This window comes from Pseudochaenichthys georgianus, chromosome 16 (genome assembly GCF_902827115.2).
Source record: "Pseudochaenichthys georgianus chromosome 16, fPseGeo1.2, whole genome shotgun sequence".
In the NCBI taxonomy this organism is placed as follows: domain Eukaryota; kingdom Metazoa; phylum Chordata; class Actinopteri; order Perciformes; family Channichthyidae; genus Pseudochaenichthys; species Pseudochaenichthys georgianus.
Window position 1 is genome coordinate 19980343 of NC_047518.2, and position 15631 is coordinate 19995973.

General features: G+C 40.2%; 1 protein-coding gene across 1 annotated transcript in view; it reads right to left on the reverse strand.

Moving 5' to 3' along the window:
- adcy2a (adenylate cyclase 2a) overlaps positions 1 to 15631 on the reverse strand; it is an 83379-nt gene that overhangs the window by 15902 nt on the left and 51846 nt on the right. Inside the window, exons 4-7 of the mRNA XM_034102115.2 lie at positions 3979 to 4128; positions 1613 to 1761; positions 1125 to 1236; positions 281 to 408 (exon numbers count right to left, since the gene is read on the reverse strand). Of these exons, the coding sequence (XP_033958006.1) occupies positions 281 to 408; positions 1125 to 1236; positions 1613 to 1761; positions 3979 to 4128 (539 nt within the window). The remainder of the gene's footprint in view (positions 1 to 280; positions 409 to 1124; positions 1237 to 1612; positions 1762 to 3978; positions 4129 to 15631) is intronic.

The window sequence follows — 15631 nt, forward strand, 5'->3', positions numbered from 1 at the left end:
AACGGCAAATCCAAACAATCTTTGAAAAAATATTACGGTCAGAAGTAAAACCTTAAATGTCCAGGAGTTTAATGAGACTCTTGGGAGTCTTTAGTTCATGGCTGAGTTCACATGAGCAGCAGCATCAAGGTGAATTCTTAGAACTGCATTCATTTTCATGTGGTTTGAGTGTAACATCACTAATTGTAAAGGTCTATGTTTTCAGATGAACTAAGATGTAATGTAAAGAAAAAAGAACACTGTGATTATTTAGCAGCACTGTTATGTAACTGGCACTTACTTAATGGCCTCACACATGTCTAGACCCATTTTCACACAGTTCTTAGCGTGGTTGGGCAGGGACTCTGGCAGGCCGGACACACAGTAGTAACAGTCACCAAGGATTTTGATTCGCATACATTCATTTTCCTGCATAGACACAGGTGGAAAATAAGGTCAGATGAAGGTACCATGGACACACGTTTTTGATTTCATCTCATTATAACCCTTTGTTTGTTCGACAGGCCTACAGTAGCTGCAATGTGTTCTGCTTTATTAATGTCTGTGTGAAAATATGTGAAAAATGCAATTCTCATTTTTTTTATATATCAGTAAGACAGAAAAGCAACAACGAACGTAATTTAAGAGAGAAGCTTTTGCTCTATGATTGTGAGAGATTGCTGTCAAAACGCAAAGTATTTGTTTTGGGATGCCTCCTATTGTTTTAGCACCCTCAGGTGTGCTAGGTCCAACAGCTGTGATTCTGCATATTAAATAGCCATGTGCTAATGTTTGCCTGAGAAAATAAGGAACATTTAGTTTGAAAAAAAAAAAAAATATATATATATATATATATATATATATAGAAAGAATAATAGAAAACTCATTGGCCTTAATCATCGGTGAGATATTTAAGCATTGATGTTTGTCCAGGTATTTTCAGGAAAAATACATATTCTTCATTAAGCAATAAAATATGACAGCTGTTTTTATAACATTAAGGGTGGATTTTTACCCTTTACATGATGTGACGATAAATTACATAGAGATATGTTTTATTTAGACTCGATTGAAGAAACTACATTTGCACTTATGATACATACAGTATGTTGATTATTGAAGAAGTTCCATAATTAAATGTTTACCTTGGCAATTTGATCAAATTTTCCAAACAGCTCATTCAGCATGTGCACCAGCTCTCCTGGGGAGCAGTCACTGGCCAGCCGTGTGAATCCAACTATATCCGCATACAGTATACTAGAGATGGGAAAAAATAATATACTGTGATACATGATGGTTGTGGCTCAGTGGTTAGTACGTTGATCTTCGGATCACAGGGGCACTGGTTCAAATCCCACTGCAGTCAACATTCCGCTCTGTTGTTGGACAAGACACTTCACCCCAAATTGTTCCTGTGGGGATTGCCCACAGTATTGAATGTATGTCGCTTTGGATAAAAGTGTATAACAAGTGACATGTAATGTAATAGAACAGTTACATCTCTCCTGGAAAAACATAGCTTTCACAACCATGAATATATATTTTGGCAGCTCAAATGCGGAATATGTATCTATGAACTCAGTCAGATATGTGTTTTTTAAGCACAAAGGTGAACCAAAACGAAAATACATGCCTGACGTTGGTGTGCCTCTGCACATAGAGGTTGTGAAAATTGTTTGTGTTTTCAATCTGGCCGAAGTTGGGGCCCTTTAGTCTCTGGATGATCTCAGCTTTCATCACACGGGCAATGTGAGCTGGCAGCAGGGACAACAAGAGACGCTCCTAAAGGAAAACAAAGAAGAAGAGAGAGTAGAAAATCAAGAAAAATAAGCAGTTTATGAAAAATTATTATTATTTTGCAGAGAACAAAGCTTTGATTTCATCAACAGAAGTTTGAATATTATTATCAGGAACCTTGACTTGTCACTAAAAAGGTTTTCCATTTTCAGAAAATTTAAATTAAATTGAATCATTTCTAATTTATTTCTGAAGGATATACTTTTGACGCCAAAAGGAGACAAAAAGATGTCATAATTATGTCACCTGCCTCCATTCAAGCTTCAAGTGAAGGTTAATTCAGCTCTACGGTGTGCCAGCTTGACTTTCTGTGAAAAACTGTTTTACAGTGAGCACTCATTTGACAGCTTTTGTTTGGTCGAGGTCTAACCATCCCTCCCTGTTTTCTCTGAAGCTACTGTAAGTATAACTCTTACTTAACCGGCCCAGTAGATGGCAAATAAAACTCCTCTTAGGGTAAGAAGTTCAGGTTGTAGAAAACACCTGATTAAGTCAATTTCACCTCCAACTCCAGCAAGTGTTCTGCCCCATTGACTGTCTCTCTGCACCGTGCTGAGGCTCAGAGGGTTCTGCGTGAAGGAGAGGACAACAGTGGCGGCTTACTAACGCTGCCAGCACTTTGGGTTTATTATGATGAATTCACATAGTCCCCCTTGGACAACTCACAAAGAAAATGTATGCACTGACTGTACTGCGGGGCACTTTGGATAAAAGCATGCAGCAAACAGCATATATTATGAGCACCCGAGAAAAATCATTTCAGCACAGCTACTACCATCTGTCACACGCAGCCGTAGCACTCCAGGGCTTCTCACAGTATTTTGAGCTTCACTCATGGCGGTTGTTACAACACAAGCTGGATTCACCATAGGGATAACCAGCTCCACTCCAACAGCAGCTGGCCTCCCACTCATCTGACAGAACCCAAAAGCTACAACTGTGGCAGCTGTGATAGAAATCTAGTTACATCGCAGGCTCCCACTGCACTAAACCTTAATCAAAACCTTGCTAATTTCTCACAGCGTTCACATGCTGTTATTTTACTAACTTTCTCCAACTTTACACTAAGCATGTTTGGCAAAGCACGAAGGCAACACAACCGACAAATAAGCACTGCTGCTGGCTGGCTTCGTGTCTTAAACACGGGTTAGCAAAGATATGTATTTGAAAAAGGAATTCAACAGACTTATGTGGAAATACAGAAATGTTGAGGACCAACACAAGTGTTACTTTGTATTTATCATAACATACAGCAGAAAAAAGAAAGTATTAACCTGTTAAGCCCTGAGCCTGTTTTTCAGGTCTCAGGCTCGAAAATGACATTCCCAGAACAAATGACATATCTTCACTTCTAAAAGGGGTAAATGGTAACACTTTATATTAAGGTACACAAATTAACCATCAACTAATTAACATGCAGTATATTGGCGCTTTATTAGTCATTATAAAACACTTATTAATGCCTTATTCTACATGACCATATTCTACAAGTAATAAGCCATTCGTTGAGAGGTTTTCCTCAATAACCCTCTAATTAGTGCTTATTTGTGCAAGTAAGAAAGTTGTTGTACATGAGATTTGGTCTTAATATGCTCTGCTCAATATGGGCCTAATAAGGCAGTAGTACCACAAGAATAGTAATTCTCCCATAATAACACTTAACAAATATGATCTATTCTTATTTATAAAACGGACAAGTCAAATCAAGCAATCTGATTGGTTCTTAGCCGTGATATACTGAGTGTATACCACGGGTAAAATTGTAGTTACTTTTCACAACAAGTCAGTATCCCTTCACGTCTGAGAAAAACAGTATACAGTTGGGATACATGGTAAACTATTCATCTCAAGCTTTATTTTGACTCAGAAAGTATTGAAGGAGGACACAGTGCAAGTATCACCATGTACTCTAGATGTAGTACTGATCTCCAAGTTCTGTGAAGTTTGTTAGTTTCTGCTTTCCAATGTGTTGCCATACAGACAGTGCTGTCGTCATCATCCTCATAATAATCATTACCCTCACTGCCGCAGTCTCCTCATTCATCTTAGATAATCTATTCTCTATTCATGTACATTTCATTCCACAGTCATTATTGTAATTAACACTATCAGCAACACCAGAAACCCACACTGCTACATTCACTCCCTGTCTTTCTGACTTTCACACGCTCGCTGGTTATCAACACTTATGGACATCTTTACCTGTTGTCTCTTCTCAAACTCCAGTTTAATTGGCGACTTGATGCAGTTGCAGGTGTCCTGGTAAGTCTGTTGAAGTGCCAACTCCATCAGATGCTTGTGGTACGCCCCCGCCATGTTGCCACACATGAAAATGATAATGTTGGCCAAAATCTGTACAGGAAGAGACATAGAATAGAGCTGTGAATAGGAATACATCCAACATTAATTTCTGTTGGTGCTTTATCTATTGTACATAAACAAATACTGCTTTGGTTATTACGTTTTAAACAACCGAGTCCTTAGCTCAAGGATCAGGTAATAAGCTGTTTGCTTGTGTCCCAATATCAGTGCTTTACTGGAGGTAGGACATGTGTTTTTATGACAAAGGCTTAAGCAAAACAGTAGTGTTTCCTTGAGATATTTTTTCCGAGATCCTGCAGTGATATAAACATGAACCACAGTTCAACAGCACCTCATACATAAGATAAATGCAGTACAATGGTAATATAGAGGAAATAAATGTGTGTGACCTCTATGCCACGCCTGCTTGTTTATTTCATAAAAATACCATCATGTATTGCCTCCATTAGCTTCACTACAGCTTGATCAATCCTCCCTCTACCCTGCTAAGTAAATGAATTAAAAAATAAGAAACTCAACCATAAATAAACTCAGTGGCTAAGGATGTGTTCACACCTCTTGTGCATATAAATAGACTTTCCCTTCATGTTTACCATACACAAGGTCTGTCTAATATGAATTACTGTTATTAGGACAACAACACACAGGCTGTACATGTCAATGGCATGGCTGCTATCTGTTGTTAATTATAGTCATGAGTAGCCGACATCTCTTCACACAATGTGATACACCTTTGTCTAATTTCCTTTAGTTAATATCTAGAACCGATGTATTCAATCGGAAACTCATTAATAAGAGGAAATAAGGGAAAGCCGTGTTAAAGAGCCTGTGACACGGTTTTCCCCCATCATCCAAACCCATCAATTTGAGTAAATATTGTCCCCTTGAAAACTGTTACTGAACTGATTTTGGATATTTGTACTTTGATAACCATTAATCTGCCCTTCAATGTTGACAATTTTCTGGATCTTCTCGGGGATTCTTCAAGTCCCGCCAAATGATGTGTGACGTCATTGCGGGCACAGCGATCCAGCTGCACCGTTCAGGATCCCAGCTTCTGCATGTAAACGCACGATGGCGCACACAGCAGCAAGCTCAGACAGCGATGACAGTTTAATTTTGAACGTGTCTGAGAGCTCATATGAGGCTGAAGGATCGGTTTATGTTGCATCTGTTAGAAGTTTAGGAATGAGGTGCGTCAATATGGGCGATCATATGGTCATGTAGCCAGTGGTGGAATGGGACTAAAAATCATCCCGGGACTCTCGACCGGCCCACTTCGGTACCGCTAGTAAATTGTCAACGGGGGGAGTGGGGGATGTCAGGGGCGGCGGGTGCTGTAGATAGTAAATGTAAATATGTAAATATTTGTGTCACTGCATCCTGGTAAAATACAAATATAATGTATAATGTCTGTGTCTTTGACCTCAGCGCTGCTAGCCACCTATGCCCTGTACTACGAAGCCAGTTCAACATACCCTGGATATGTTTGAGTAACAAACAAACTAACAACAACAAACTAACAAACGAGATCTCGCTAAGCGGTCCTAAGACGCTGGTTATCAACTCGGTAAATCAAGCCAGGGTTTCTCTCTCCAGCTGAGAGCGCGTTCACGTCTAAGACACGAGTGGATCTGACTTTAATTACATTTGTCTCGAGTGTTTCGTCAACATAATGTGTTGCATAAAATAATACTTCTGCATCCAGTCTGTGACACTGTGAGTGTTGCACGGCCAGATGAGGCTGGAGAAGCTGACTCAGATAAGAAAATATATTATATATTATGATATTATATGATCGATGATCTGATTGATGAGGTAATATGAATGATAAGTGCGACACGTCGGCATACGGAAGTTTAAACTGTATTTCCTTTATCCTGTAATATGACTTGAGAGATTTAAACTCCGCACACTGAGTTGATCTCTGTTCTATAGACGCCGGAGGCGGGCAGCGTCAGGTAAAATAAGTTATTTAGCCTTCTCAAACCTGAGCCTCACACGCCGCCTATGGGGGATGTGCTAGTGACTTATCCGACCGGCCCACTTCGGTACCGGCCCATCGGGATTCGTCCCGATGGCCAGTCCGCCACTGCACCCAGCCCACGTAAACTGTCAATGGGGGGAGCCTCGCTGCGGGGAAACGGTGGACCTAGTGTCCCGATCGGAGTGGGAATAATAATAATAATCCGTGCATTTTATCCATTAATTTCCCCAACATTGTGGTAAGAAAACCACACGTTTAATCCACGTTGTTGGTGTACTACAACTACAAAAAGCATCGGTTTGTTTTCTCATCAGGAAATGCAGACCGGCACAAACAAACGATTTTTAATCATCATCCTCACGATCATTTAATGTATCATATGTTCGCCGAATTGACATGAAAGCACTAATAAATGTAGTTTCGTCCACTTGAGTTTACAACTACAAAAATAATCGATTTGTTTTTATATCACATCCGACGGGAGGAAATTCAGCAGCTCTCACTACCGATTGTTAATCCTAATGTAATCATCATCTTCACCACGATCATTTATGTTTATATTCGCCGAATTGACATGAAAGCACTGACAAATATGAATATACTGTAGTCAACTTCATTAAAACGTTATTAACGTGCCTAAACTCAGTAATTCACCATTTCTACGCATGACAATACACTTTGTCCGTGTTTGGCTCTCGAAGCGTTCCCGCATTGACGTCACTTCCGGCTTCCCCCAAAACTTCAAAATGAGTCGAAGGAATTTCCCCGCGATGTTCGAAATTATTTATATTTAACGGAACGGTATCGCTTTTTCTTTTTTAAACTGACGGTTCGAGATTACTAGTAGCCCAATATTTCATTGCACAACAGTTGTTGGGATGCTGTCACAGGCTCTTTAAACTGAAACACAGAAACATATATAGTTTAATAGTTGCTGATAGCCATAAATCCTCTCTATCAAAAACACACTGATATCTCCCCATTTGGTACTTCCACTTTTTTAATGCTAAGTTGCTAACTCTAACCAAACCTAACCCTAACCCTTAACACGTTTTTAATACAACAAATACTTAAACACAACTTCATTGCATTTAAAAAACACTCTAATACCTAAAGTATTTTCTTGCTCAGTTGCCCTATTGGTATATTAAATCAGATGAAGGCAAGCTCTGAAAGGAAAGCTCAGTCTTGATATTTCCTAAGACGAGATTTTAACTAGATGGGAGACCATCCTTTTGATTTTTGCTTTTCCGACACACCTTCAGGCCAAACCGAGCATTTCCTTCCCCGTTTATTTATTTTTTTAATATTGGCAAGGATGTCTCTTTCCTTCAACAATTTTGTTTTCCTCTGTGTGCATGGCATCATAGTCAGGGCCAGAAGCATTGCTGCACACACTCAGGCTTGTATTCTCATTGTCAGAAATGACTCTTTGATCAACAGATAAAAAGATAATCGTTGATGGCACATACTGTATGTGGTACTTTCATGCAATGTACGCTCTGTTGTATCCAGTGCTTATCCACACAAAACGCTTAAATAGATAGAGCTAATGTCCAAGGACAATCATAAAGATAACAGCAATTGTATTTCCTCTTCCCCCCTCCATATATCAATCTTAACAGCAGAGATACAAAACAACCAACTGTTGTGTTGAATATGACTCAAAAGGGCCAACGCTTACTCCATTCAAAGCTCCGTACCATACCTATAGAGTACAACTTGTCATGCAAATTGTGATCTGTGATAAAAGCAGTCCATTATGTATATTTTCATTTCAATCCAGTGCTTTATTTGCTTTCACATTCCATGGCTGCACAACACAGGAGACTCTATTAGAGCAACTCTTATGATGGGATGTGCTCCAGTGATGATACTGGAGGTGAATGTATAAAGACCCAGGAGCCCTAACATCCTCCAGCTCATAGCTTTTGCAATTTAAAGCAAATGGACAATTTAATGGTTCTCTGCCATCGCATCTTAAAAAATATGATGTTCTACCATTCCTTTTTACTGGTTCCCATTCTCTGTGTTTCCCCTGCCTTGTCTGATTCTAACAATTTCTCTTTCACTTGCAGTTGCTGTGCTTTTCCAGCATAATAGTGACCTTCGTGTCACATTAGGCGCATTCACACCGCAGTACTTTTCCCACAAAGGTTCATCAGAACTAAGTACAGATCGCGTTCACACCGGAATAAGTCCCTGGGGGAGGATTAGGAAAATGAAGCCGCTGACGTCACTTCTTCTTCTTCTGCTTTGGGTTTACTGGCAGGCCGCAAACCACTTCACGGTAGTGATGGGAATTTGGCTCGGCTCACCAAGAAGAGCCGGCCCTTTCGGCTCCCAAGCGGCTCCCAAGCGGCTCTTCAGTTTACCACATATTATACCTTATAATTCAATCAAATGTAGCCCTGTTTTGACTAATGATTTATATGTGTACACATATATCACTTAAATTATTCAATACATCCTTTGTACTGAAGTATTCAAAAGTAAAAATTACATGTTTAATATAAATTATTTTCTGTGGCCAATTGTTTTCATTGCATTTACAGACCCGTGTAACTCTCTGATACCACCCAATGAATGCATTGACTTGCTTGTAGAACCACGCTACACAAAACAGATAGCAACACCTATAAAAACTATTTTTAAAAAAGGGGCTACTGTATCGACCTATATAAAAAGGTATATAAATATAGTTGTTTTTAAAATATTTAACGCATTTAACGCATGTGCAGAATGGCCCGCCCCATAGGCCTACGTGCCACCAGTGGCAGCGCCAGGGTATGGCTGGGGTAGGCTACACCAATACCAAGAAATGGCTTAGCCCCACCATGAAAAAAGTCTGCCAACTCGCGGAGTAAATTCCACACACAGCAGTTACTAAGATTGATTTCAGTAGCCACGGTTTTGAAAACTTTTGTCACGTAGTGATCGTCTTCTCAATAGAACATCTTTGATAACGGCGTGGTGTTGTTGCAGGAAGTCCCTATGGAGAATACTTTTGCTGTAGTACAGGGCAGAGCCATATCATAGTAATAATATGGCTCTGGTACAGAGGTGCACATAACTGGTACGCAGGTTATGTGCGTAATCTGAAATGCGTACTGTCACTTGTGTCACAAAGCGCATTTGCGTACCGACGTACTTGTGAAGCTTTTCCATAAGGCGGTTAGATCACCGGACGACAGAGTCGGTCTCCGTGTGCACAGACAGGCTGCTGTTAACGTCGGTCTGTACAACGGAACTGTGCTAAAACTACGCCAACCGGCTGCGGAGGGAGACTCCCCCCTTCACTGGAGAACTGCGCTAAAACAGCTGATGCCGACTTTCCTGAAGTACTCCCCCGTTGATAGAAATCAACACGTAATGAATTAAGACCCCACGGTTTGATGATTGATAGGTGTGTGGGTTGTCTTTCATTTTGACATGCAGAAAAATGTTATAATAAACATAGATACTGTATGTTAAATGGATATATCCGCCTTCTTTCATTTATCTTTCCATTCCCACAACAATATACATAAATAAATGGCATATTTTGGACATAGTTCGAATGGTGATTAATCATGATTAATTAATTTTTAAGCTGTGATTAATCTGATTAAACATTGTAATCGTTTGACAGCCCTAATATCTATATAGATATATATATAGATAATAAGTGTCAGTGCTATTTTATGTTGTATTAGCGTGCATTTCCTATTCGGAAAGTGGTGCTGTACTCAGAGTAAACAATACAAGGTGTCCCTATATATACTTTATGTATATAATAAGTGTCAGTACGATTTTATTTTGTATTTACAATACAAGGTGTCCGTATATATCTATATATATATATAGACGGATCGTAACACTTATTATATACATATGTATATATCTATATAGATATATACATATGTATATAATAAGTGTCACGATCCGATTTTATTTTGTATTTGCGTGCATTTCCTGTTTGGAAAGTGGCACTGTACTGATAGTGGTGATTTTATTTTGGAATTCTTAGCGTGCACTTCCTGTACTGACAGTGGAGGTGTCCTGAGAGTGGAGGTCTGCACCGGAACTGTCCTGAGAGAGGAGGTCTGCAGGCAGACCCCTCTCAAAGATCCTGCATTTTAGCCATGCCTCATTTTGCTCTATTTGCTCTTTCCAGTGCTGTTTTTGCAGGGGGCTGATTCTGTGAGCTGCAGCTGACCACGCCCCCCTGCAGGAGAGGGGAGCATGCTTTGAGATCGGCTGCTGGGCTGTCAGAAGAGGGGGAGAAAAAGAGATCTCCGTCCTCCGTGTTTTATTCTTATAGAAGTAAGAAGAGATGTAACGGGCATAAACCCTCCTTTTTACGCAGCGGTCGAGACATAGACATCAAACGGCGACACATATTCAGTTGCCAGTTACTTTGGCATTAGGGCAGGGATATATCTAGATACTTTCCAAGGTTTGACATAATTAATTGTGCTACTTTTAAAGCAAGCAACGATGTTTTCAAATCTGTAATCACAAAGCTCCTCAAAAACACTATCGAAGCAGTTCCTGCCGTTGCTACGTTAGTTCAAACGGTAACAACGGACTATTTTTCTTAGCGGATGCATGTCAATTTAAATCAATACATAAAACTATTTTTTAAATCAATAAAATCTTTTTCTAAATCCATAAAAACATTTAAACAATTAATATTGGGAGTCATGTCGTTACTTTTTTGAGAATGTGGCCGTGTAATAAGCGGGATAATGTGCACATTGCACATTGCACATTGTATAATGTGCCTTCATGCCGATCTAGATCCCTCCGCAAAAAATACGTTGTTCGTTAATATCAAATCCATCATAATAACAAACCATTACCATGCTGTCATGAACGCACGGTGCTGTTACGTGTACGCAAATTGACGTGCTTGATGTGAACGAGCATTTTGGTTAAAGTTGCGCATGCGCTATGAGCGCACATACGGGTACTTCTCAGGCATGCCGGGTAATCTGTGACGTTTCACTCTCTCAAAAGTCGGGCCATTGTATCATCATGCGCTAATGAACAACTCTCATAGGAATGAATGAGGCCCCGCCTCCCACGCTGTATCCAGTTCTTATTATACATCCATGCTTTCGACCGACACATCACTGCGTATACTGCCCAAGCCCCTAGGAAGTGTGCCGGAGTCTGATGAGAATATTCGTTGTGGCCAAACGGCGGTACTACACTTCCTTTAGGTTGCTGGGCCCGGAATCACTTTTTCCCATTGACTTACATGGGGAAAGAGTGGTCTGTAACTCGTCGATAATTTTTTTTTAACTAAATAAACAACCCAGTATGAACACTAGTATAGCCCTTATTAAAAACATTTGTTCCTCAAGTTGTACAAATGTGCTAATAACGTTATTCTGAGAGTTATTTCCCTCTGCATTATGAACGTGCATCCAACCCACGGGGCCGCGCCGCCCAGCACGTTCATGTTACGTGTTCAGCAATACATGCATTTATCTTTACCCATGGATGCACAATAACAACGAACCCATATCACCTTACTGCCAGCCCACGGAGCTGTAATAATGGATATATTGCACATGTTTGCTGTAATTCATCATTTGTAAAATATTATACTACATGGGCTGTATGATGTAAATCTTGTACCGTAAATGTTGTATTACATAAAGTTAATATTACCGACGTTAGATTAACGTCCTTGTAGCTTATTATTGCACTAAGAAGCTTATTGCACTGTGTATATATATATATATATATATATATATATATATTAGTGCTGGGGGGAAACGATTATTTTGAAAACGATTAATCGGGCGATTATTTGATCGATTAGTCGACTAATCTAACGATTATTTTTCTGTTGTTCAATTCATAAAAAACGTAATGTAAAAAAAACGTAATGTAAAAAAAAAAAAACGTTTCACGATACTGTGTCTCAGGGGATCTTAATATTTTAGAACCTATTAATGTGTTATACCAGATTAACGGAAATAATCTCAGCTAACTGACGATACAACCCATGTTTACCAAAACAAAACACAAGTCTCATAAGAAGCATCTAAATGACCCCTGAGCGACAAATGCTAACGGCCATTGGCACAGAACTCAAGATAAAAGTACCCTTATTACTTATCGTAGCTGCACATACAATATATCCGATTAAAGCTGAGACTCCACAGATTATGTAGGTATATAGTATCATCACTGAGTGATCCGGACTCGTGACAGGGGAAGCAAATACAGTCATCACAACACGTACCTTTACAGAGCTTCTAGGGAGATCGTCTCAACACCGTAGCTGTCAATCTGATCAAAAGACGTGTTAAATTGCATTAAAATGAGAAAAAACGCGGCTGAATCGGTTAATCCATAGGTTTTTAACGTCTATGTATAAAAAAATGATTGAATTTATAATCCATAATTCAATTTGTATGTAAAAATCGGAGAGCAAATGCTAGCTGCTTGTCTTGCTTTGGGTGACCCACGTGTGTGTAGCGTCGACGCGGAAATATGTCGTCGACGCGATATCACTAGATCCTGTTACAGCGTAATATAAGTATATAACGATTGATGTAACATTAGCATAATTACTAGCTAGCCGCTAGCTGCTAACTACCGTCTCGTTAATATCAAATCCATCATAATAACAATCCATTACCATGCTGTCATGAACGCACGGTGCTGTTACGTGTACGCAAATTGACGTGCTTGATGTGAACGAGCATTTTGGTTAAAGTTGCGCATGCTCTATGAGTGCACATACGGGTACTTCTCAGGCATGTCGGGTAATCTGTGACGTTTCACTCTCTCAAAAGTTGGGCCATTTTATCATCATGCGCCAATGAGCAACTCTCATAGGAATGAATGAGGCCCCGCCTCCCACGCTGTATCCAGTTCTTATTATACATCCATGATACTGCCGCCCAAAATCCCCGGCCGGAAGTCCCCGGAGTTGGGGACTGGCTTCAGTAGAAGCTGCTGGGACTCCCAGCAGCCTCTACTGAAGCCTTCCGAGTAAATCGCCAGAACGCCGACACCTCCTCATCTCCACCGCTCCCATGTTTTATTTTGTGTTGCCATAAGTTAGTCTCTCTGCGTTTCTGCGCTGGGCTAATGCTAATAATGCTAATGCGAGGATAATAAAATGGCGGCTTCACAAAACTTTTTGGGGAGTTTTACGGGGCGTGGTTTTCAATCCGCCCAGCCAATCAGACATAGGAACCTTTTTCTCCCACGAAAGTCCCTGTTCTCTAGCAGGGACGGAAAAGGGGGTGAAAAGGTTCTCATTCTTTTTGGTGTGAACGCAACATTTCGGAACTATATCGGAACTAAAGTGGGAAAAGTACTGCGGTGTGAATGCGCCTATTGACCCCTGGCAAGTTGCTCTCTCTCTTTTCTTATGTAACTGTGCCCCACACATTTACATTACAGCACTGGAAGAATCAGCCTGTGACCTTTTGCACAAAGAATAAACATTCATGTCAGTTATTTCAGTATTTAAAAAAATAAAACTGCCCATGTTATGTTTTTTTTTATAGCACACCAATCTTTATGGGAATTGTTAATTTCATGTAGTTCATCTCAACGACTGTAGACAACCAGGGTAGTTGATATTTATGTTAAAATATGTTATTATATGGTTGTAAAATGTGTCTTTCCAATGCACAAGCAGTGCCATTGCTAAGATTATTTCCTTTTACAGTTAAGAAATTACACTTCCCACTTTTAATTACAAGAAAATATTACTCTTTACCACAATTAAATATGAAACGATGCAAAACCAATAAAAGCAATAATTATAATAATGTAAATAAAATACACTCATGCTGCCCTGAACTATTTCAGATGAATGTGATAAACACTGTTAATCTCTCCTTTATGTTGAAAAAATAAGACATCAGGGGCAGAGGTTGTGAGCGTGTCAGGTCTGCAGGCTGGATTTATGTTCAAATCAATTAATGTGTTTGAAGAGACGTTCCTTCTGCTGCTCACTGAGTTTATTATCTCCTGTGTGCATTTCCAATACTAATGGTTATTTTCTCCAAATTAAAGGCATTACCTGTATAAGCCTGGCTAGGTTCGGAAGTGTTTATTTTCCATAGAAAGTGTGACGAAGTTAGTGCTATTAAAAATTGGTCAGAGCACAGGGGGCGAGAGTACTGAATGACTGAATGCAGGCACAAGAAGACGGACTGCGGTCTTTGTACGCTGTTTTTCAAAAGCACATTATATTGTATAAGATATTTTATAATCCAATGTAAAGGTCCCATGTCATGGCCATTTCCACTGATCATAATTCCATTGTTGAGGTCTACTAGAATAGATTTATACTGTGCAATTTTCCAAACTCACATTGGTTTCGCATACTGCATCTCTGTAAAGTATGTGTATTCAGCAGTATTCACTCTCTCCACTAAACGGCTCGTTGCAGCTCTTGCCCCCCCCTCCCTGTGAGCCCAGTGTGCTCCGATTGGTCGGGACCAGTTGGGATGTTGTGAATCGCGCTGAGCTCCGTGGAGGTGTGATTTCCTTGTTTAGCAAAACACAGCCAAACTCACCCTGAGCAGACACAAAGTCACAACCGAAGTAAAAACAATAAGTGTGGCTTGATATTGAGTAAGAAAAAGGTTGATAAACGCTGTGAGAATGGGTCTGCAGAGAGAATTTTGCCGCGATCCCAACTGTCTGTTATCAGCCTGCAGCCAGGGAGGAGAAATCAGCAGAGCTGCGTGTGTGTGTGAGGAAGTCGTGGATTGGTCAATTTGGACCAATCAGTGGGGGCTTAACGTAACGGCTCCACGGATTGGTCCATTTCGTTCCGGGGATGACATGACATCATGATGTACCCGGAAGAATCAAATGGGCAATGACGTATCTCCAACAAGGCGTTTTGGGGAGGTATTTTCTGTTTTAGAGTTTTACTCGCTACAGGGTGTACTTTGAGGGTTTTGACTCTGCAGACCATTTACATGCATAAAAACCTTCATAACACACAAGGGGACGGGCAATAACCGGAAAAGCATGACATGGGACCTTTAAAATAACCTGAAAGCCTTCTCATATTAAATTGAAAATCCATCCTACTGCCGAGTCATTCTCTCTTGTGAGTTGCACTGGAAAACCCAAAACATCAGCAAGGAGGGAAAGGGAATGTCTCTATTGGAGTAAGGCTGTAAAAACTCAGAGTTAATAAGCAGTAACATTCAAATTCTGTGTGAAATGTTGGACAAACTCCTCATCAAGTGTTGCAAAGTTTTTCGGCTGTTCAAATGATTACACCCTGGTACACCGTGGAGAGGTGGGTGTTGCTCTATTAGTTGACATCTGTTAGACAAGACACTGACAGTGATCTAGGCCATCTCAAAGGTCATCTGCTTAAATCAGCTGGCTGTGTGAATCATCTGTACCTCACTGGTACCCAATTATAGATAACGGTGGGGTTAGGTGAGGAGGGCCCGTAAAGGGTGTTGTGCCCCAATCATGAATTCTAAATCAGAGAGCTAAGCCCTATGTTGGCAGTTGATGTGTAAAGCAGGGGAACATCAAAGTGAACAGTAGTCTCTT